The 23,969-nt window shown below is 31.6% G+C and overlaps 2 protein-coding genes and 1 long non-coding RNA gene across 3 annotated transcripts; 2 read left to right on the forward strand and 1 right to left on the reverse strand.

The window, feature by feature from the left end:
* The first annotated feature begins 7,035 nt into the window (after window positions 1-7,035).
* LOC102664241 (uncharacterized) lies at window positions 7,036-8,628 on the forward strand. Its single transcript, XR_418200.3, has 3 exons — window positions 7,036-7,520; window positions 7,615-7,794; window positions 7,880-8,628. It is a non-coding gene; the product is annotated as an uncharacterized lncRNA (long non-coding RNA).
* Window positions 8,629-10,459: 1,831 nt separating this feature from the next.
* On the forward strand, window positions 10,460-15,435 carry LOC100789593 (E3 ubiquitin-protein ligase MARCH1-like). Its single transcript, NM_001253187.2, is given in 8 exon segments — window positions 10,460-10,558; window positions 10,782-11,100; window positions 11,218-11,303; window positions 11,515-11,661; window positions 13,849-13,951; window positions 14,143-14,255; window positions 14,524-14,619; window positions 15,106-15,435. Coding segments are annotated over 6 exon segments (774 nt in total). The 5' UTR covers window positions 10,460-10,558; window positions 10,782-10,868; the 3' UTR covers window positions 14,617-14,619; window positions 15,106-15,435.
* Window positions 15,436-17,673: 2,238 nt separating this feature from the next.
* On the reverse strand, window positions 17,674-21,485 carry LOC100820076 (uncharacterized membrane protein At1g16860). The gene is made up of 5 exons (XM_003546062.5): window positions 21,189-21,485; window positions 19,773-20,658; window positions 19,343-19,498; window positions 18,501-18,712; window positions 17,674-18,114 (listed from the first exon to the last, which is right to left on the reverse strand). Exons 2-5 carry the CDS (start codon window positions 20,631-20,633, stop codon window positions 17,922-17,924), a joined length of 1,422 nt encoding a protein of 473 aa, XP_003546110.1. The 5' UTR covers window positions 20,634-20,658; window positions 21,189-21,485; the 3' UTR covers window positions 17,674-17,921.
* Window positions 21,486-23,969: the final 2,484 nt, after the last annotated feature.

Consider the following 23,969-nt stretch of genomic DNA (forward strand, 5'->3'; position numbering starts at 1 on the left):
TCATAATTTTATATAATCCAATTTAGTTTTTATATTTAAAAAAAATTAGTTCCTCCTTAAAAATAATATTGACATAATTTTATACATAACAAATAAATTACATTATTTATTGGATAAAATGTAATTTTGATCTTGTAATTTCATAATTATAATCTTATGTTTTAAAATTATGACATTTAGTCCCTCCAATTTTTAAAAATTTTGATTTTGATCCTTCCATCCAACTGAAATGGTTGACTGGTAAATTTACTAATTTTAACCATTTATGTAATTTTTTTATTTGGATAAATAGTTATTTTTGTTTCTTGTAAAATGTTAACAAATTTGTTCTGAAAGATGAAAATTTAAATTTTAATTTCCAAAAATGAAAAATATAAATAAATTTATCTATTCGTTAACTTCTGTCTATTATGTCTATTATAGTTAATGAAGGAGCTTACGTGACACAAATAGGCAAAAATGTCATAAAAATATTTGTCAACATGGCCACTGAATAGATTGCACCAAAATGTCACTAAATTATCATTGGACCAAAATGTTGGTAATTTTTCATTACACCAAAATGTCACTAATTATTTTTGAACCAAAATGTTAATATGTTTTCATTGGAACAAGATGTCACTAAGTTAGTATGGAACCAAAATGTCAATAATTTTTCATTAGACCAAAATGAATTTTTTTTTCCATAACATACAATAAAAGCAAAAAATTTACCAAAACATACATCTCCCTCCAATATTTACACAAACATACATAAACATTATTCACAGTGTAAATTCGGGTTAGGAGACCCAAATTTACACTGTGATTTCACAATTTTTTTTCCAAACCCAGTTGAGAGCGTGGTTTTTTTTATTTAAAAAAATAAAATATTTTAAAAAAAATATAAATAAAAGAAATTAATAAAATTAGAGAATATTATGATATAATTTTTTAGTTGCGATATAGGTACTTAAATAAATTGTAAGCTTAAGGTAGTTGAACATGTTGTGAATTATTGGTCAGTCCACAAAGTCCTGTTAGCATGCATCATTATGATTATTAGCCACCATATGAAGGACCATAATTATGTGTTAATCCAACCATGAGGAAAAACAAAAAAGATCGATCAAAGTCAACAAGAATACAAATTAATATGGATGAGAGAGAAAGAGGTCAACCAAAACATTATTTAATCTGCAGGCTAGTCGGTCATTCAAAAAGTAGGTGTCCCCACCATCCCGAAAGTTTCAGTTAAGCAAATTAATTTTTTTATATCAATGTATTTCATTTCATACTATGTACAAATTCAAAAACATTCTTCAACTTACTATTTTTAACTAATTTTCTTTAATTTCCTCTATTTATATTTTTAAAAAATTTAATTAAAAAAACACGTTGAGAATTCGGGTTGAGGGACTCGAATTCTCAATTGGCTTTTGAAAAAAAGTGAAAAATCACAATGTAAATTTGAGTTCCCTCAACCCGAATTTACACTCTGAATCGTGTTTATGTATGTTGGTATAAATAATGGGAGGAGTTGTACATTTTGGTAAATAAAAAATTGTTGCATGTATGAAAAAAAAATTCAATCAAAATGTCATTAATTTTATTTTGGACAAAAATATCAATACGTTTTCATTGGACTAATTTATTAGACCCCAAATTTTGTTTCATCTAAGGATAAAATATATTTTAATCTTAATTTTTTTTATCGTTATAAATATAACATTATAATAAACACTTAAAAATATAGGGAATCAAGCATAAGTTAAAACAAACATAATAATAAGTATAATATTGATTAATAAGTATAATCTATCTCTTGATATGAAAATTCTAATGTGATAGTATTTTATCCAAAATACTAGACTCAAACAAAAATGAACAGTCATCTAGTTAATCCTTACAAAAAATGAGACTCAGCTTAATTTTGTCAATACCTAATGCTCTCACAATATAATTTTTCCAAAATAAACATTCTACCAATGTACAAAAATAAACATTGTAACAATGTATAAATCATTACAAATTTATCCAAATTATAATAATTAGTCACGATCTATTATAAACGAAATACAAGTATATCTCATATTTCACTTTTTTGAATCTTGGCGATGAGACAGCCCTGGTGTGGCTATGAAGCTCATGTAATTCGGTTGATTCATCTTATGAGAATGTACATTTGGGAATGTAATTGAATATAATTTGAATTGGTGCTGAAGGCCTAACTGAAGGTGGTGGTCTAAACACAACTGGTAAAGGTATGAAAATTATTTTCTACAACAATTATAAATAATGACTAGTTATGCATAACATAATTTAACAATAACTAATCAAATATGTGTAAAAGTCACTCACAACACTAGGAGTTTGAGCACTTTGAGTGGTAGTTGGAGTTGGAGCTGGAGCACTTACATCATTAGGAGGTAAAGTACTCTCAAAATTAGATGGAGGTTGTTTAACTTGTGGAACATATTGAGAACAAATTGAGAACAATTAATCTCATTCTACAAATATGTAATATCTAACATAAATAACTTGTAAGTATCAATAAAATAATTAATCAAAATTTTAAAATATGTTATTGGTGTCGTTGTGGTTGCATTTGAGTTATAATGTTTGTTAAAGTAATTATTCTTATTAATCAATATTATATTTATTATTATGTTTGTTTCTTATTTTTTTAAGTGTTAATTTTAATGTTGTGCTTACAATGATAAAAAGGGAGAAAATGAAGATTAAATTATATTTTATCATAAAATGAAACAAAATTTAGGGTTTGAAAAAATAGTTCAATGGAAATGTAGTGACATTTTGGTCCAAAAAAATTATTGACATTTTGGTCAAAAGGAAAATTACTGATATTTTGGTTCAATGATAACTTATTGACATTTCGGTCCAATGAAAACATACTGGCGTTTTGGTAAAAAAAAAAAAACTAACATTTTCTAATGATAACTTACTGATATTTTTGTTCAATTGTAATTTATTGACATTTTGGTTCAATTTATTATCAGTCATGTTAGGCCATTATTTTTGTGACATTTTTATTGTTTTGTGTGATGTAAGCTCTCTTATTATCATGATTTGAATAGGAGGCATGTTGTTCCAATTTACTAAGCTTTTGAGCCTAGCATATTTCACTATGATGAATCCTTAAATCATTGTCACTGTTGATAGCTGCTTCGTCGTCACCTTTCTATTTCCCCTCATAATCCTCTCCCAACACTACAACTCCACCAAAACCCAAACCCATAGTAGCCAGATCTAAACCCACCCAACTCGCTCCCACTTGCGACTTTTCCCTTTCCCTCGCTGTTGTCAATGCGAACTGTTCCTCTGAATCGAACTTCATCAAGATCTCGTGGAAGGACTTCACACACATCGACAACTTCTCCCCACCCTTAAAGATCTATTTGGACTCTCTACCAGAGACGTCACAATGTCGACAAGGAGATGTAGGTTTTCACCATCGAAGATGAAAATTCAAAGATTTGATTTTTGAGGTCAATTGTGAGTACAAAAAGAGAAAGGGGATGTCATTTTTCATCTCCATTTTTCAACTGCGAGTACCTATCAGATTTTGTCAAAAACAAAAAAAAATTGGAAAAAAGAGGTTGTCGGCATTGCCATTTTGTTCCTGTTTCAAATTTTTTTCATTGCTTTTGGAAGAACTAATTTTTGAGGTTGAAGAAAGGGCATGAATTTGGTGGCATTGATGGACTTGAATTTGTATTCATATGAGTAATGTTTTTACTCATTGGGCATGAATTTTGAATGAATAAACTTAAGTATTTGGTAATTTTATTCAATGTTTGTTGGTTTTTGATTTCTTGACTCAGATTTTAGATTTTGATTATTGCAAGTTCTAAGGTTCAGGAAGATAGAGAAGAATCAAGAGAGGAAGAAGAAGTTGACGAGGAAGAAGAGGGTAATTTTGACCTTTCCTTATATTTAAATTATTTTATTAACTTAGTAATTAAAAAAATACAAAAATGAACAATGTGAATGAATTTAATAGTCAACCATCTCAATTGGATGGAAGGAACAAAATTAAGAATGTTAGAAAATGGAAGGACTAAATGTCTGAATTTTAAAACATAGGGACCAAAATTATGGAATTGTTGGGAATGGGGTATCGGAGAAAAGACGAGGATTTGCTAATGACAATTCAAATGAGCATTCAACCTAAAATCTCGAAACAATGTTGCCTCTGCATCTCACCCTCACCCTCCCTTCGAGTCCCTTCGTTGATGCCTTATTCTCCATCGTCGATGACGTTAGCCTAAACCTCATGATGCTAATCTTGAGTTTCTTCAGCTTTGACTTCATCCGTGACTGTCGCTACTTCTCGCAACTCTTCATGAGTGCCATGGTCTCTCTTATCTCCTTCTACACCACCAATATCTCCGGCAAAAGCCTTACAAAGGGGTTCAAGCAAAATAGATTCGTGAATTTGGTCATTGCTTGTTCCCGATTTTACTATCCCTCAAGTGATTAATTTGACCACTAATAAACTTTAACTTTCCTGAAGAATAAAGAACAATTTTTGTGGATGAATTTGAAAAAGGTGTGGTATTTTTTGTGATGATGTAATTTTTTGATAATGTGGGATGGGGATGGGGAACTATACTTTGGTGATTTTAGGGTTAACTAAATTACTTGGTGAACTTAAGGAATGTGGTCATGGTATTCCAAAGTGTTAGAGATTCATTGTACAAGTTTTTTAGTTTTTTAGAGCATCCACAATGGAACAACTCTGGAAAGTTGTTTCCAATGGGACATGCTTGTGCACATAATTTATTTTTACTTTATCCAATACAAGTACCTCTAACCATATCTCTACCATGGAACAACTCTTTTATGGTGCTTTCAAAGTCCCACCAAAAAGCTTATGTCGTTATATCTTATTATTAACTTATTTATTAATTTATAATTATCTTATTTATTTTTTAATTAATTTTTTTTAGTCTATTATTATTTAAAATATTTTTTGGCACAATAAAAAAACATAAATAAATTATATTTATTTAAAATGATAAAAATAACTAACCTTGCACAAATAACACAACATTGAAGACACTAATTAAAATAATAAAAGTTACATATTTTATTTGAGACTCTAACGCAAACTCAAATGACGCAAACTCAAATGGTGTGTCATGCTCTTTTTCATTACATTTGTCTTGTATCCATTGAAAATCCTTGATTCATGAAATGAATAATTGGTTGATACATTAAAATTTATATGGATGAAATAAGGGTGTATGATATTCAAAATTAGCTATATTAGGATTATTTTATAGGTTGAGTAAATTTGGAGAATTTTGAAAATTTAAATTTGTCGATTGTTGATAATTTGACATCAAATTAAACCACATATTCATATGGAAAGAATTTTGGTTTGGATTCATTGAATGAAAACAAATCAAAGAAGTTGAGAAATCTTTTTAGGATAAAAGTGAGAAAAATTTGAGAGGTTTAGTTGTGTATTTTTTTTAAAGCACCCCTATTTATATATAATGGTAAAATAAAAAAATATATAAACTATCCTAAATTTTATCGTTACTAAACGGTCATAAAAATTTTAAATGAAGCATAATGACTACTAATTTGAATTTATCTTCATTTTTTCTTGTTTTATTAGAAAAATCTCGAAGACCCTTGCTTGTTGAAGCAACTTGTGCTTCATTCTAGTAATCCGTACAACGCTTGCAGTGGAAGGTGCAAAAGCTACTCTGCTTCAATGAAGGAGTTGTTTCTCAAGTAATTGTTGTGGCAGCTCTTAGTTTTTTAGAGAAGCAATTTCTAGTAGCTAAAAAGTTTTTAGAAAATGGTTAAAATATTTTAGATGACTCAATCAAATAATTTTTCTAGCAGTTTTTAACCTCTAAAACAAAAGTCACCACAAAATATAATTATCATATCATCACTAATGGTAAAACTTAACGACACATACTAAAGCCAAATGGAAAAATAATTTAGAGATCAAGACTCATCAAATTAAAATTCAAGGATTAAAAACAAAAATTACTAAAAATTTAAGGACTAAAAATATAATTTATCCAAAAAAATTCATTCCCATGTTTTATATTATATATATATAATATGGTAAGTAAAGTTTAAATTTTTCTTCATACTTTAATGAAAAATATTCATCTCCATTTGTTACATTTTTTCCCAAACATTTGACATTCGTAAAAAAAAATAATTATTTAAGTCAGAAAAGTAACAACCATAAACTTTACATGAACAAAGTCATTTAAGCTAAAAATATTATGATAAAAATATATAATATTAAAAAATATAATTTCACAATAATAATTTAGATATTAATGTAATTTTAGATAAGTTGTTAGTCTGCATGAAGTGACTCAAAAATTTATACTTGCTTTTAGAAAAAAAATCCATCCCTATGTGTTATATTTTATATATAATTTTTAGGTTAAAATATGTTTTTCTTTATCATAAAAATGTAATCTGTGCAAAATTTATAATATGTTTTTCATTCCATAATATGTAATGTTTTTTTTTTGTAATTTGTGAGGGCTGAATATTTTGGGATAAAAAAATATCATAAATTATAAAAAAAACGTCAAAAGTTATAGAAAAACTGTTACAAATTACATTTTAAAAAAATTCTACAACTTATGATAAATTTTAACACACACAAATTGTCATATACGTTTATATTTATCTGAACTTAGTTCCGAACCAAATTTTAACATATTTCAATTTAAAAAATGTACTAAATTTTTTTTTGCAGACGTTAATTTATAGTTTAAATTCTCAAGTGTATTAATTATATATATATATATATATATATATATATATATATATATATATATATATAATACGAGTTTTGACAAATAATATTTGTTCTATTTTAAATTATCTATCATTTTAAGAATTTTAATTTATTTAAAATAAATTTCTTATTTCGTGTAAATGGTTAAGAAATGCAGAATGATTTGAATTTTATAATAATAAGGAAAATGATTTTAACGAGTGTGATGTTTGTGTTGGGGGTAATTTTGAGAACCATACAACAGAGGATAGCCACTTATCAACAAAAAGAAAGAATGTAGAGAGGAGAGGTGAGCGATGTTGTTGATCAGAAGAGAAGAGAATTGAATCCATTCCAGATGTCATATTGTTGGCACATACACACTTTGGCGAGCAAGGCTCTTGTTCCAATTCCACAGTCACATGGCAGTATCTGTGTGGGTCTGAGTCAGAGTCAGAGGGTTCCTTGTTCTCCGTGGTGGAGACATCCTCACAATACCACCAGTATCAACAACTATCCCAGTGTCAGATGTGATGATGAAGGAATTTCTAAAATACGAGTGCCAGACAGAAACACATCCCTGTTTCCTAGACGCCATCATCCTCTATATACAAGATGATATTGATGCCAGTTCACTCCAACAACTAGTGTCCAATTCCAATGGCAAGGAGGAAGGAAACCTCTATGACTATCAGCCTGCTTTGGACCTCACCGCTCTTTTACGATCTCTCGACATACCTACCACTTCCTGGTTTGTCCCACTCCCAACACACACACACACCATTACCATTTTCTTGGTTTAAAACGGTGCTTTCCTTGACTCGTTATTCCAAATTTGCTGGCAGAGTTACCATTGCTACCCGTTTCCAACGAGCTTTCATGCAGCTTCTTTCAAATGCACAATTTGAAGAACTATCAGCTAGGGACCTGATGTTAACGTCTGCATTGAACACAGACTATCTCCTTACCTTGCCAACGTATGTTGATTGGAAGAGAGCGTATGAGTCTAATGCCATAATATTTAGGTAATTCCCATACACATTATTTCTGCATGTTCGCCCTTGCATATTGAATTTTATATCTCTGGTTATCAATCTTTTTTTATTGTAGGCGTGGTTACGCAACTGAGAAGCAGAAGGGTCTATTATTAATTGTGGAAAAACTGGATTACTTACAGTCTAAGCTTCTACGAAGGACCTTCTTTTCTATATCAAAACCACTAACAAAACTTGGCACCTGGATGAGCGAGGTTATATTTTTGTGGTAGTTCCATCGGTTACCTTTTCTATTTGTGTATAGAGATAGAGTCATGCCATTTTTTGGGCACGGGAAAGAGAAGATTCTTTACACATATTTTCTTGCATAAGTAGATATTTCAGAAGATGCATCAAATATGGCTTAAATACTTCCACGGTCACCAATCTTCTATTGATATTTAAATGATTCGCAAACAAGAGCTTGTGCAAAGGAAATTCAGAGTCATAAGGTAAAAGGTATAATAATTTTGAAGAGTAAGGAAAATATAACATGGATATGGAGTTATATCAGGAGGATCAGCTGCAGACGTTGTCTTTATATTCATCCACTCAATGCAATTCATTAGGTGCATGATCTTTGCTCTCCTTATATGGAGAATATGATTCAGGGGAACTTAAACTAGATCAGAACCTTATTTTAATATACTGGCATGTAAGATATGTATGAATCTTATTGAGATTACAAGCGGGATCGCATATGTTCAGTCAAGCAAACTAACCACACTGGAAATACTTTTATATGTACTAGTACATGTTGAATTTTGGTTTAATAAAATGTCAATCTATGGTTAGGCTTAAAAATATATTAACTACATGCATATTACCAACTAATACAACTACATTCAAAATTTAGAACTAAATAATTTACTTAAACTAAATAAATATTTTGCACCTAAATAATTTCACTTTTTACTTATACTATATTTAATTTATAATAACTAAATAATTTATAATTTCTACAAAAAATTACACGATAGGAATTACAAAAACACAATAATAAACTTTTTTAAGAAACATCTAATTTAACATAAAAATACTTCAAACAAATACAAATTTTGCACCTTCATAATATCATTTTTTTACTTATATTATATTTAACATGTAATAACTTAATAATTCCTAATTAACAAAAAAATTTCACTATAAGGACTAAAAAAAAATATACAAAATTATAACTAACAACTAAATTAACATTTTACTAATTCAAATAAATACAATTATTATACCTAAATAATTTAATCTTTTACTTACACTATATATAATTTGTAATAAATAAATAATTTACAATTTCTAAAATATGTTATAAAAAATACAACATATTATTAATAATTTTATTAAATCTAAATTATTTACAAATTTAAAAATAATCTAAAAAAAATTAAAAAACAAAATTTACGGATGAAGTACATCCGTATAAAGCATACGGATGTAGTACATCCGTATCCTTTATACGGATGATGTACATATGTATAAAGCTTACGAATGAAATACATCCGTAGGTATAAATTGAAACTTACGGATATACTTCATCCGCATGTTGTAATTCTTACTTACGAATGTACTTCATATGCATACAATTTACGGATTTAGTTTATTTGTATGTTAATAATACTAGATCTATTAAAATACCAGTTACCCAGAAAAAAAAAAATGTGTACCTCCGCCGAAATAAAACCACCAATAGTAAACTTTCACCTCCACCGAACCACTACCTCTCCCAACACTTGCAAAACGACCACCAACAAAAGAAACCGGACCATAATAACAAAAACCAAGCTTTCAAACACAAAAGAAACACAGCAACCGGTGTCAATTTAAAGAAAAAACAGAGAGGGGCATTATTGGCATTTTCAAAATGTACAGGATGCACCATCAATAGTGCTGGGTGCACCTAGCAACACCCTGAGAAGACCCCACCCATGTTGGGCCTATTAGTTGGGCTCCAAATGTCCAAGCTTGAAAAGGATTTTCTATTGGAACTTACTAATGACACTATTGGTGTGGTGCCTTTTTGGTTTATCCTAAAACTGCCCCTAGATCGAAATACAAAAAAATCATGTCTCCGTTTCATATATGGGAGCTGAAAAAACAATCAAAAATGAAATGTAATTTCATTGTAGATTTATTCAATGAAATTGTATTTTCGTTGTACACCCGTAAAAAAATAAAAATAATGAAAATATGATTTTATTATTTAAAATAGAAATAATGAAAATAAAATTTTGTTGTATACTTTTCAACAATCCTTCCTCCCCCCTCCCTCCACGCCTTGTGTACCTCATCTCTGGCTCTGCCGCTGCCCTTGTCCGCAACTCCTCCCCCTCCCTTGTATGCACCCTCTATGTGGGTGGGATGTGCATGACAAATTTGGAAATGGGTGGGGTGCCCGTGGCCTTGATAGTGCTCAGATGGTGCAGTGATGATCAGATCTGGAGTGGTGCGGCGGTTGAGTTGTTTGGGGTGAGGAAGGGTTCTAAACGAAGAGAGGGGAAGGGGAGGGAGTGTGAGGAAGGGTAATCGAGTAATTTTAACGTTATAGTAGCGCCAATAGCAATTTAGGGAGTGCCAATATCAACTCCCCCTGAAAATAACAAAAACAAAAATAGTGCAGGAATAGGGGTTGATATTGTTTTGATTGTTCATTCAAGTTCAAACTTGAATTTGATTCATCTGATCTAACCAATGAAATCAAAATCGGGATTCGATTGCAGTTGCAGGTCTCTCTATTTGGTGCTTATTACTTATTATTAAGGTGAGGTAAGTCTTATCTTTATGCAATCAATCAATCAATTAAGCCAGCTCGTTTTGTTTTTCGATCCAGAAAAATGAAACACATCTTCTACTTGTTAGATCTTGTTTGTTTTTATTCTCTCTACAGCTCTAGCGGCAGATATTATTATTGTTATCAATTAGGCTTAGGCTTAGAAGTTAGAACAACTTACATTAACTAACTTTTTCCCCTTTGCAATTTGTAGGTTTCTTTCTTCTGTTGAAATGGTCTTTAGTAATTATAGTTCTGCCAATGAATCTCATTGTTTAATTCTGATTATACCTTTCCCGAAATGCAATTAGCGTCAAATGGTGACAAGGAAGAATGTTCAGAAAGCGAACCCATCTTGAATCATCACCATCTTCATTTGCCACCACCCGGAGAATCCTCCTTTTCCTGTGAAATTATTCCTATTTCTGCTGCTGCTTCCGGCGATGATGATTTACAAAACGTTCGGGTTGATGAGACTTGTCATCTCGTAAATGCAGATCAGCCACAATGCCGAATATGCCTCGATATTGGAGGTTTATTCACTTATTCATATCCATTCCCTTAGATGATTTCACAACCCAAGATATTCAGAGACTTACAGCCAACTTGCATCTCATATGTATTTTAAACTCTTTACTAACCTTTTTCAGGAGAAGATTTAATTGCTCCATGCCATTGCAAAGGTACGCAAAAGTACGTCCACAGATCATGTCTCGATAATTGGAGATCCACCAAGGTAACTTCATTTTTCCTTCTTGGTCATAATAATAATAATATTAATAATAATAGTAATAGTAATATCTGATTCAAATGCAGTAGAACTATCTATTTGCTTTAGAAATCTAGTGTTGATCTATTCTATGTTCCTTTCATTGTTCTGCGAAGGTGTATGGTGTATTTATGATTCTGCAATACTTACTGACTTCTCATTTCTTCTGTGGTACTAGGAGGGGTTCGCGTTTTCTCACTGTACAGAGTGCAGAGCTGTCTTCATATTACGTGCAAATGTCCCACCAGATCGGTGGTGGTTGAGATTAAAATTTCAGTTCCTTGTTGCTAGAGATCATGCATTCATTTTCATAATTGTTCAGCTGGTATGAGATTGATTACTCATTCATGTATTGTGAAATTCGTACTCCTAAGTCGTAACTCATGCTGATGACATTACCTTTTCCCTTTCTTTCCCTTTTTGTTTTCTGCTGGTTGACATCAATCATCCTATTTGTATTGATGTTTTTCATTTTCTGCTGGTTGACATGAGCCTTCCTATTTGTGTTCATCACTCCCCTATGTAGTTCTCTTGAGTCTCAGTCATTGATATTGCTGCCATATCCCCTAGGAATCTATATAGTTTCATATAGGTGAAGGTGTACTGTGCAAATAGTTGTGATGATGCTAGGAAGAAATCTCAGTTGACAATTTTCCTCTCTGATGTAACAAATCATTTTATGGATCCTCACTTCAATGTGTTTTCTTAATTAGTAGTAGTGCTTTATGGAAGGAAACACCCCTAGGTAATTCAATATTTGTAGCGTGTCTAATTTCTTCCAGAAGCACACACTGATAAATCTAGCATTACAAGCATTTTAGTTTGGTTGTACGCAAGTAACTTTTGGTTGGGAATGCCAAAGTAAAAGAACACGATTGAAGTGGATATGTTCAAGATATTTTTTCCTTTGGAAAAATTGCATGTAAATTTTTTTGGTATTATGACATTTTTAGTCTCCCAAGTATTGTAATCGTGTGATTTTGGTCCCCTAGAATTCAATTGGGGCAATTGAGCCTTTCACGTTTTCTCTCATTTACAATCAAGTCTCTCAATCCTTATTTTGTCCAATATTTAAGCAATGTTTTAAATCCCAGATAGTGGTGCGTAGTGACCGGCTCCAAAAACACTGAAGCAGGATAGCTGCTATTTTGAAATTTTTTATATAGTTTTTTATAATGTATACTATGTACTATAAATTCTAAAAAATGTTAAAGTTACTCAAAATTAATGACATTTATAATTAACAATAAAAAATCATAGATATCTTAAACAAAACATACAAGTAAATACCAACAAAAGTCAAATACAAGTTTCCTAGATAGGAATCGGTAATCATCTTCTAAATCCAAGTCTTTATCATCTTCACTATCATTACAACTGTAGATTTCATTTTTGGAAATTGAAATCCCAAAAATAACCACCCAAAAAAGGCCTAATGTCTTTGTTCAGAGGGATTTTAGAATCAACACGATGCCACTATGGTTGCAATTTGTTCTGTTACAGCCACTACATTAAACCACTCTACTACAGCAACCCTTGACTGCTCCGTACTGTTTTGCCAGTACGGCGTGCTATTCAAAAGCTTGTATTTAAGTCATTAATTTGCCCAGAATGATAAGGCATTTCATTTGTTGTTTTTTGATGTTATGATTATGAATACAATAATTTACCCACAAGTATCGTGAACTCAACAATTAAATCAATACAATCAGATTACCTTTTTAGGTCATTGTAGTTCAAATATTCTATGTTTTTAGTTGGTATATTGTATTTACTAATTGTCATGTCATGTCCAATTTACCTTGTCAGCTAATGCTGTTAAATATTTGATCAAGTCACGAAGAAGAGACTTGATTGTAAATGGGAGAAAACTTGAAGGATCCAATTGGTGCAATTGAAATCTGAGAAACCAAAATTGCACAATCATGATACCGAAGAGACTAAAAAATCAATTAGGCAAAAATTTTGTCAGTGTTATGTGTAGCCATTGGGAGTGTAGGGGAGCTCAAAACAAGAAGCTCCGCCCCTGCTCCCTAGTTTTATGTAATAGCAAATTAACATTAGTTGTTATCTATACAGTGGCTGTACATGGCACATTATTAAAATTTGTAACCTAACAAGAGCTGCAATTGATTTAGTTCCAAAGGCATAATAGTTTGATCATACACAAGTGACTAGAGTTTCTTATAATCTCAGTAACATCACAAATTATTATTCTTTATGATAGCTTTCACTGAAACTGAAACTTGTTTGTTTACTGTGGGTGAAGTGTTATAGACATAGACACATAGTAGAAAGCATATGTTTGTTGATTGTAATGTTAAATATCCCACCTAACCCAAAACCAAATCAGAATGGAGTGAAAGTGTGAAAGGAAGTAATGAAGCAGGATTTTGTTCTCAAGTTTCATTTTGCGGTTGATTTGATAGACACTATTGCTATGCATTTTAAATTTATTAAAAGTACTCACTTGAAAGATTATTTGTTACTCTACCTTTTCTAATTTTAACAGGTTGTTGCTTTCTTGGGAGTGCTTGTGTACAAATTTTATGGAGATGAACTGAGGGAAATGTTTGGTTATGAAGAACATCCATATGGATTTTATACAATGGCTGGTATATACCCATTGCTTCCCTGCAAGAAATTTCATGGGCAATGTTTGTAGCTTTTCTTTCACTTTATGTTTGTTTTATGCTAGAATGTTAAAGTTTGTCAATTAGTTGGTAAACTAAATGGTATATATGTACGCTGGTATACTATCTTAATCACTAAAATGGAAACTTCATTATATTTCTCTATGTTGCAGTTCTAGCCATTGTTTTGGTTGGTTTGCTCTATGGCTTCTTCATAGCGATAATATGTGGTCAAAGAATCAATGAACGCCACTACCATGTTCTTGCCAAACAAGAATTGACTAAGGTCTGCTATTTAATACATGAATTAATATCAATTTGACTTGTAATCTCCGGAAAACAAAAGCGTGTTATTTAAGACTAGTAATATGATTGCAACTAAACAAGTCTCTTGGTCTTAAGATATGCATTTTCAGGGAAATGCATCATTTAAATTTTTGTTTTTGTATCATTTAAGGATTACAATTGATTTTTATAAGGAATAGCAATTTATCTTTTATGAAATTTTTTAGGCATTCAACTCTTCACGTTGTTCTTTACCTTTTCAATTTTAGGAATATGTGGTTGAAGATCGAGAACATGTAAAGAATGTGCCTGAACTTGACCCCAGCCATGTGACAGAGCTAAGGATGTTGGGCCTTTACTAGTTGGTATATGCATATCCCATTCTTTCTCTTTAAAATTTATGCTCTTCATTGTTTAGATGTTAGGTTTAAACTGCTTGGTTTCATTCAACCCATATTAATGTATTATCTGTGTACAGACCTCTTTGTAGCACTTTATAGAAGGTAAATGTTGCATGTTTTTTTTTTTTTTAATCTAAAATGCCAATGTTAGTCATCAAAATCATCCTCCACAATGCACCTCTATCAAATTTTTACCTTGCTTGCAACATTCTTGTGCATTGTCTATGTAAGCATCCCCATAATTTGAATTCCAATTCTTTGATGCCAATGTTAGTCATCAAAATCATCCTCCACAATGCACCTCTATCAAATTTTTACCTTGCTTGCAACATTCTTGTGCATTGTCTATGTAAGCATCCCCATAATTTGAATTCCAATTCTTTGCTTACATTTTATTTTCATTGCATCACTACTGTCATAAGAGCATCCGTATTCCTCTTCTAACTGCAGGATGCATCTTCTGCATAGTCACATTGAATTTGTTGTATTTGCGGCTTGTCTCCATGGTCCCCTTCACATTTGTAGATCACATTGGTCTGTTCAGAGTGATGCCCCATTAATATGGCTGTTTGGGCACCAACTGGCAGTGCACAGCCACATGGGTGTTGTTTATTGTACTCTATTTTGATTCTTTATTTTTAATTTATATTTTTCTGGCGAAACTTGTGAAAGAAACATGCAGTTCACCTAGAAAATTGCTCTTGTGAATCAATGTTGTTTGGTGGAGTATAAAGGAAAAAGGTGCAGATCCTATGAACATGAGATATTTTGTATTTGTAACTTGTATAAGTCCCTTGATGTAACTTATTTTACAATATTTTTTTTCATTTCTATACAAAATATTATAATCGAATGTAGATTTTTCCTTTCCAAAATTTTTAAATCTAGAGCAAATACTTCCTGATTTTTTTTTTCTTTTTCAAATTACAAATAATTCCCCTTTATATTACACTAACACTCCTCTAATATTTGAAAACATTACATTGATATTCTCTTATACATTACACTAACAGCTGCATGAAAAATATTTCATACACCTATATGAAGGTATAGAGGGCGAGCCCTGGTGCAGCGGTAAAGTTGTGCCTTGGTGACTTGTTGGTCATGGGTTCGAATCCGGAAACAGCCTCTTTGCATATGCAAGGGTAAGACTGTGTACAACATCCCTCCCCCATACTTTCGCATAGCGAAGAGCCTCTGGGCAATGGGGTACGAAGTTTTACCTATATGAAGGTATCTACTCCAAAAGCTAAACTGATAAATGCGAGAAATTTTTTTTGGAAAGAGAGAAGACTATGAAAAGGAATGAAAACGATTCAATTTATCCTTAGTTTTTGAAGAAAAAAAAATACTCTCCAAGTGGAATCAATATATATATATATATATATATATATATATATATATATATATATATATATATATATATATATATATATATAAAAGTAAGCTATACGCAGTAATTCGTATCAAAAGCCATTTTATAACAAGTTCTTATAGGTTTATTTAACAGCAGTAAGTTACTAGAACATTAGGACTAGAATAAAATAGGAAGTTTTGAATCAAATTGAGGAACATGTATATATTCCATCATGCAAATTGCAAGGGGAGGTTAGGTCAATATTTCTTAGATTCAACTGAACCTAGTTCATTGGTAGAATCGGACTGTAAAGATAATGGTGTTAACAATTTGATTTATATTGGAGTTTAGGTAAAAAAAAATTATTAATTCAAATATAAAATTAAATGTGTTTTATTTGAATACAATATCAATTTTGATTTAATCCAATATAATTAAAAATGGTTTGAATTGGATAACTTTTATTTTTATTTTTCTATGAAATAACGAATATATCTTGAAATATACAACAAATCTTAAAATATTTTATAATTTTTTCCCTAAATATCTTATTATATTCTCTTCCTTCTACCCATTATTTATCAAAACTTATGTTTCAATAAAAAAAAATCCTGCTAGTCAATTTGGTCGCCCAAGTGATCCTTATGTTGACTAGGGGTTGTGATGACAGCCTTGTCTCGTTTGCTTGTTTGCTTGGTTTGGTAATCATGAGTCATGTCCAATATATAAAAAATCATGGTGAGATTAAATTTAAAAATTCCAACGAAATTCTTATGAACTAAAATTAAATTTAATACCATTATGTTAAAAATTAATGAAAAGACAAAATGACAAATGAAAAGTTTAAAAAACTAAACTGAACCAATAAAAACTAAAGAAGAAAAACAAAATCAAAATTAAAATTAGAAGATTAACTATTAATTTTCTCAACTAAAAGTTATATTTCACATGAACTTGCGACACTTCATGTGAACCTATTACAAGGCACACTTCGATTTCTTTTAAAAATTGTTACTCAATTTCATGTGACAAGTATTCTGTCAACTTTTGACATTATTGGAATAAAAATATTTATAATAATAAAAACAATTGTCTCGCAACAAAAACAACCTACGAATATTTTGTTATATTTTTTTGAGTATTTTGCTTCAAAATCTATCCTATTTTGGTCAAACAGCTTATGTTTAAGCCAAAATCTAAGTCCTGTGAATGAAAAAATGGAATTAAAAAAAGAAACTCTACCGAAAGTGATTAAGCAAGTATCTTGACAGAAATTAATTATTAACATGTGAATATTCGGTATCAATAATATGATAATAAAAAAAAAGTTGGTGTTACGAAAGGTTTCCCTCTTATTTAGTCCATACACAATATGAACGGTCCATAGTCTTGTATGTGAAAATAAAATGCAACGGCATAGTGCAACTTCAATGACATCCCTACTAAAAGCGAAATAGTAAAACATGCATATAATTTATTGTTTGTACAATGCATATCATTTGGCTACCTGCCAGGCATAGACTTCAAAACAGGGGACAAAAGAAGGAAAAGTATTACTTCATGGTAACCCTCTTCCAAAATTCACTGAACAGGAAATATATATCATGCATGATATACCTATGACAATTAAAAGCAGCTAGTCCTACCGACAAACAACTCACTTTCATAAAACCACATCCATTAAAAAGAATAAACTCCTTAGGAATAATAAACGAATAAGAATTCTCATTAGCTATACAACAAACTAGGGGTTGAGAGTAGGAAAAAGAAAATCACTGATGTCAGTTGTAGACTCATCACGCTTACCAATAACACTTACAAAATACAAACATCAACCACCATTTTTTTAAATGAGGTAAGAAAATACTTCTTTAAAGAAGAATACCTAAGAGGTGTCTGGAGAGTGCAACTACACTGGAATGACATCAATCTTTGATGTATCCTCACATCTCAAAATAATACCCTCAAGGCTAGCTGGAAATATACATTTAGCCCATTGGCATCCGGTAGTCAAAGGCTCAGGAGGAGGGACAATCATAAGCACATTGTCGTTTCTTTGAACAACTCCCATTACGCTGACTGTGCTACCTTCTTTGATGTACCTACAAAAAGATCAATGGAAGTTTCATAAGAATATCCTACGTACAGAGGGTTATCCCAACTTTATTGTATTGATGCACTAAAGAGGTTGCTGTTGTCACCATTAGTACCATGATGCATAACATGAATTATACAGGGCTATTTGACACCATTACTATACAGTATACACCAATAGGAAGACCCATGACCAGATATTTGACACAAAGCAACAAGTTTAAACCCCTTCACCCCCCCACCCCCCAAAAAAAAAGAAAATTTAGTACTGTCAACAATATCTACTTTCCCCCCTCCTCAACAACTATTGGAAAAGGTTTAATCTTAACAATTTCCCTTTACACTAATATATAACTGGAGAATTTCAACTCTTCAGCAAGATGAAGAACTTTACCCTTCTTTTAATTGCATCAGTCGATCATCACTTGAAAGATTTCTCTCTCGCAACCACCGAAGAAACTCTGGGGACATATCTTTATTGTCAGGGTTAACATCAATTACAATAGAATCATCAACATAAGGAGTCACCCTTGCACCATAGCCTGTTTTAACCAATGCTCTCAATCCAGATTGGAAATCAGAAATGTAGAAGTCCACCACATGCCTCTGCATTATGCAAATGCCAAGGTAAATATTGAAGGGTGACAAACTTCAATTAACCATATTTATATGCAAAACTTCCCAACACACACAATATTCCTATCACATCAGGCATGAAGATAATACTTAGTGACAGTTAGAGAATACTCACATAATGAATAGCAGATAAAAGCCTTCAAAGTATGAATTCAAAGCTCCAACGAATTAATTGATCAAAAGCAAGGGGAGAAAAAGGCATTCATTGAAATGCTTATGTAGAAAGTTGATAATAATAATAATAATAATTCCCCCCCCTTTTCAAAATGCTTGAATACTCATGGAACAATAAGCTCCCAGAAATTGATCATAGTACTATACAAGTCATTGCTAGGAATAGTTTTATTACAATGTAACTTAAGTAAATATAGAGATATATTGAAGGTTATAAATAGAAGGAAAGATTACATAATTAGGTCAACAGGATATGTTAGACCATAGGAAGGAAAAAATGATTTTTTCTTGCACAAGTAAAGAAAGTTCAGAACAAACAAAAGCTAATATCTCCATGATGGTCAAGGTATATCAAGAGTATTCAAAGGTAATCTTTATTAAAATGGAAAACCGAAAAGAGAAGATTTAACATATTATTGAAATTACCTCAGCTGCTCTTAGTCCCCATGTAAAATGGCGATGCTTCGGGTTGGCTGCTTTTGAATCCCACCCTCGATATTCAAACAAGCTTGTAGAAGTATACACACATCTAGGAACTTTTTGAAAGGAGGACTCCAATGGAACATTACCACAGGTAACAACCTTCAAAATGAATAATAGACCATTGGCATTCCTCTCTCATATATGCTCACACACACAACAACAACCAGAATGGGACAATCACAGATAAAGAGACGAGACACCCAGAAACCATTCAATTCAAGTCATCGATATCCATCACATAATAATCAGTCCCTTATCCACAAAGACAAGGATGGTTAGTTGTGCATGCAATCATGCTTTTTGCATGACTCTGTCTTAATTAATCAAATATCAATAATATATACATGTATGTGTCAATATTTAATATACATACCCCAGAAACCTTCACAAATTGCCCATTCTTGGCAGTTCTAAGCTCAGCATCAGGATAACGAGAAATGAAACCAACAATGGCTGTCCTCCCACAACAACTGTTCCAAGTGAACAATGCGGCAACAGCACCAAAAAGAACTACTACAACAACAAGGAGAATGGCATTGTGGACAGCTCCAAGAATAAAAGCACCAGCAATGAATCCCATAACAAAAATCAGAATTACAGACCACAATATTGGCTTTGGGAAGTTCCTCCTGAAGGAATATTCATCATCTAGGCTAAGAGTGGTCATGGCTGGATTGTGGGTTACAGAAGTGTGTGATTTCATTGATCCTGAAAACTCTAATGGACCGGATACCTTCCTTGGAGCCCCAGATGAATTTAGAGGACCAGATGTAATAAGACCAGTCGTAGGAAGAACATGTGGAATTGGACCAGAGTTTTGGCGTGTCACTCCACCAGATTGCGGTCCAGAAGACTTCTTCACAGGCTCCCCATGTTTATTCAGTGGACCAGAATTGGTCTTTTTCATTGAGAGTGAAGCAGCCATGCCTCCAGAAGATGTGGTATAAATAGAACGAGGTGCAGTATTTGGCAAGATAGGTCCAGAATGTGAAGCAGCAGCTGCAAACGATCCAGTCCGTGAAGGAGCATTATTTAGCTGACCAGATTTTCTAGATTTAGAAGCATCCATGGGGATATCAAACATTTTCCCTAATTCTCCTGATTTCTTGATGTCTCCACCAGTGTAAGGCATGGCAACTGAGGTCATTGTTGGAGTTCTTTCTTTGGGCTGTTCAGGGCGACCTGATACATACAGGCCATTGCTGAGCTGATGAGATGGGAATCTAGAACCCATCAGGCCTGTTTAAAATACCAGTGCGCTGCAACAAAGTGAAAATGACAGAGAGATTGAAAAGCTTAAACGACATGGATTTGAAGAAATCAAGTGAAAAATACATATATTGTAGCAAAGAAATAAAGATGTGATAGATGTAGTGGAAAATAGGTTTTGTATTGGGGAGGTAGGAGAAGATAACAAAGAGAGAATCGAAGGGAAGGGAAGGAAAGCTTGGAGTTGAAGTGAAGAATGAAGAATGAGAGGAAAAACAAAATCATAAGTAGATGACTGACATTGCCTAAATGTAGAATGGTAAAGTGCATTTAAGGAGAAGAGCCAAGACGGTGTCGTCATATTAAGTTAATATTATCTCTGAAACACAAAGGCGTGAGTGTGGTGAATGGAAAATTGAAGATCTAAATTCTCAACTCAAATGAACAGGACAGATTGAGATCTCTACATCTCTCATGCGAGATCCAGAAAAAAATTGAGATAGCAGTAATGTACTAGTCATACAATGCAATGGAGAAGAAGATCTGTACAAAGGAAAGTGAAAGTGAAGAAGGTGTGTACCTGTCTGTCCACAAGAATCGTTAGGAACAGGGATGATGCACAGTCTCAGATACACACAGATCCCATCTTCTCTTCTGCTACTCCACTCACTCACTCTCTCAGTTCCCCAATCACCACCACAAAAAATAAAATTACTCTCTCTTCAACAACTGGTTTGGGTAAGTAAGTAATTGGGTTGTCTCGTCCCCTCTCCATAACTAACACTATACATTAATCAATCAATATTTTATTTTATCTCATCGCTTCGTTACCCGACCCCACATAACTACAACCCTCCTTCTAAATACAGTACTAACGTAGGTAAAAACACTTCATTTCTTTTTTCAATCTATCACCATTTTTTTTGTCTTATTCTCCCCATTTTTTCCGCTAACATGTCGTATTGTCAACATTTTACCTAATTTTAAATTATATACCATTAGGTGACAACTTGTAATGTTACTAATGTACTAGTTTATAAAACAACTGACAGTAAAAAACATTCTAGGCAAATTTATTTTACTAAATATTTGATCACGATTTATTTTATCATATATAATTCAAGTTAATAATTAAATGTGGAAAACACGGTCATGGACATGGTAACATAGATTGATATGGGTTTAAGATTGAGAGACTTAAATTATACGTAACCCTGTATTTATTTTAATGTAATTTTCGCTTAAACCATACGAAAAACACTCTCCAACCACCTAAAACCATACACCATAGTTTACGTAAGGATTTCAAATTTCAACCTTTCGCTTGAAATGGATTTTAATAAGCAAGTATATATTATATGACTTTTTAAAAATACTAGTTATTATACATTATCAATATAAAAACTTGTATATTGTCAATTAATAAGAAATTACTTTTTACATTATTTTGCGCCGTCTAGTTTAATGGCTCTTTTCTGTTATGTTGGCACACCGCACACCAACTGTAAAGTTTATCTGATCTTATAAGGAGTGAAAATGATGAAGACAGATATGTGCATACTTGCCTCAACTCAATTCCAGCCCATGGAATCAGTTCAAATTTTGCAACCGTAACTGGCTTTTAGCTGGAATTTCGAGGGCACCAGCACATGTTACCGGCATTTATTTTCTCTTTCTTTGCCTTCTAGTTTCCTTTTTCTTTTTTGACAGGTCTTATTTCCCTCCCCTCCCTTTCTCTCTCCGATGTTTGTTACCGTGCCATTGTTGTTGGTTTATTATTACTTTTTTTTATTAGTTTTAAATTGTTTAAAATTAATATTCTTTCAATATTATCTCTATGAATAAACTAATAAACATTAAAGGTTTATCTTTCTTTCATTTGCACACCATTCTAAAATTTACTTTAATTAAAAATATTTTATAAAAAAATAATTAATACTCCAAGAGATATAATAAGAATTAAGTTTTTAATTTAGACTTTATAATAGGAATAAGAGAGAGACTATCTATTAATTAGAGCATGGTAGATTTTTGTGAATCCAAAAGCATCATAGATTCATAATGCAGAAGTATATGGCTGCTGCAATTATACTGTTGGTGTACGACTGCAAGCTGGTTTGCGTATCTTCAAAGGCATATCATTTGTGTTTGTTGTTTGGTTTGTCGGAGCGAAAATACAAATTTATTTTACCTTGAGAGTCACCAAAAAAATATTCTCTAGTAACTTTTAATTATTTAATTAACTACTATTGCTATTGGCATAACATACAGAAAGTTTCTGTTCATTATAATTAATATAAAAGAAAAAAAATGATTCGTGGTTTACTCATTTGGGTATAGTTCAAGTTCAAGATTTATCTATTTGTGAGTTTTTTAATAATATTAATTTATCCTGAATCAAGTATGTTAATCAAGGAAATGAAAATATACATATTTAATGAAAAATATTTATTATACTAAAAAAGCATTTCACGTTTTCCTTTTTCTGTAATAAAAAATTATTAATAAAATGTATTAAATATTTCTTAACTAATATTTAAATGACTTAATAGTAAAATTTCCAAAAAAAAAAAGAGAGGTATATATGTTTGGAATATAATGGGAAGGTAAATATTAATAATATAATTTTTTAATATACTCTTTTAAACATATAATGCATTATTAATTTGAATTTATTAAAGCTCACAAAATGATATAGGTTTATTTTTTATTTAACAATCAAGCCTAACTTATCATTCATTATTATTTTATAAATTCCAACTAGTAATAAATAGTAAATTAGAAAGAGAATAGCAAATATTGTATTGTTAAGGATTTGTATCCTTCCCTTATAATAAAACATATTGGGTTAGAGATAAAAAGAAAAGATAACTATCATAATTTACAAATGGCTGTACAACTTATCATTTATATTTTTCTTTTTTTATTTCTTTTAACATGAAAATAATATGTTATTTAATAATAAGAGGATTCATATTGGTTCAATGTGATCCAAGAGGGTTTATATATGTGTGCTTCTTATGAGTCTTTAAGTCGATCTTTGAGTTCAACTACACTATGGCAGGATGCTTCCAATGCGCTAGCACTTGGTCAAAAGGTGGGGAAGAGGCCACCTACGAGGACCTTGATGCTCCAGTTAAAATGAGTAAAAGGTAAGACAGTTAGGGTTTGGATGTACCTAGAGTGTATACCTTTGTTGAGTTTTTTAAGCCTGCCTTAATAAGATGGGTTGAGACAAGATCATTATTTCATTCATGATAAGCTTAGGATTATCATCTTCTAGAGGGAAAGTAGAAGCCTTTGAATTATCCCTCCAATTGATAGGGGAGGCTATTATTAATATCATAGGAAGCAATCTTGA

The sequence above is a fragment of the Glycine max genome, chromosome 15 (genome assembly GCF_000004515.6).
Source record: "Glycine max cultivar Williams 82 chromosome 15, Glycine_max_v4.0, whole genome shotgun sequence".
NCBI classification, from domain to species: domain Eukaryota; kingdom Viridiplantae; phylum Streptophyta; class Magnoliopsida; order Fabales; family Fabaceae; genus Glycine; species Glycine max.

Bases quoted from the DNA above. Each gene is read 5' to 3' on its own strand.
- LOC100820076 (XM_003546062.5), bottom strand. From the start codon at position 20,633: ATGGGTTCTAGATTCCCATCTCATCAGCTCAGCAATGGCCTGTATGTA. The intron at 18,713-19,342 runs GTAATTTCAATA...TGCATAATGCAG, and splicing joins GGGGACTAAGAGCAGCTGAG to AGGCATGTGGTGGACTTCTA. The intron at 18,115-18,500 runs GTAAAGTTCTTC...ATCTTTTTGTAG, and splicing joins CTGATGCAATTAAAAGAAGG to GTACATCAAAGAAGGTAGCA.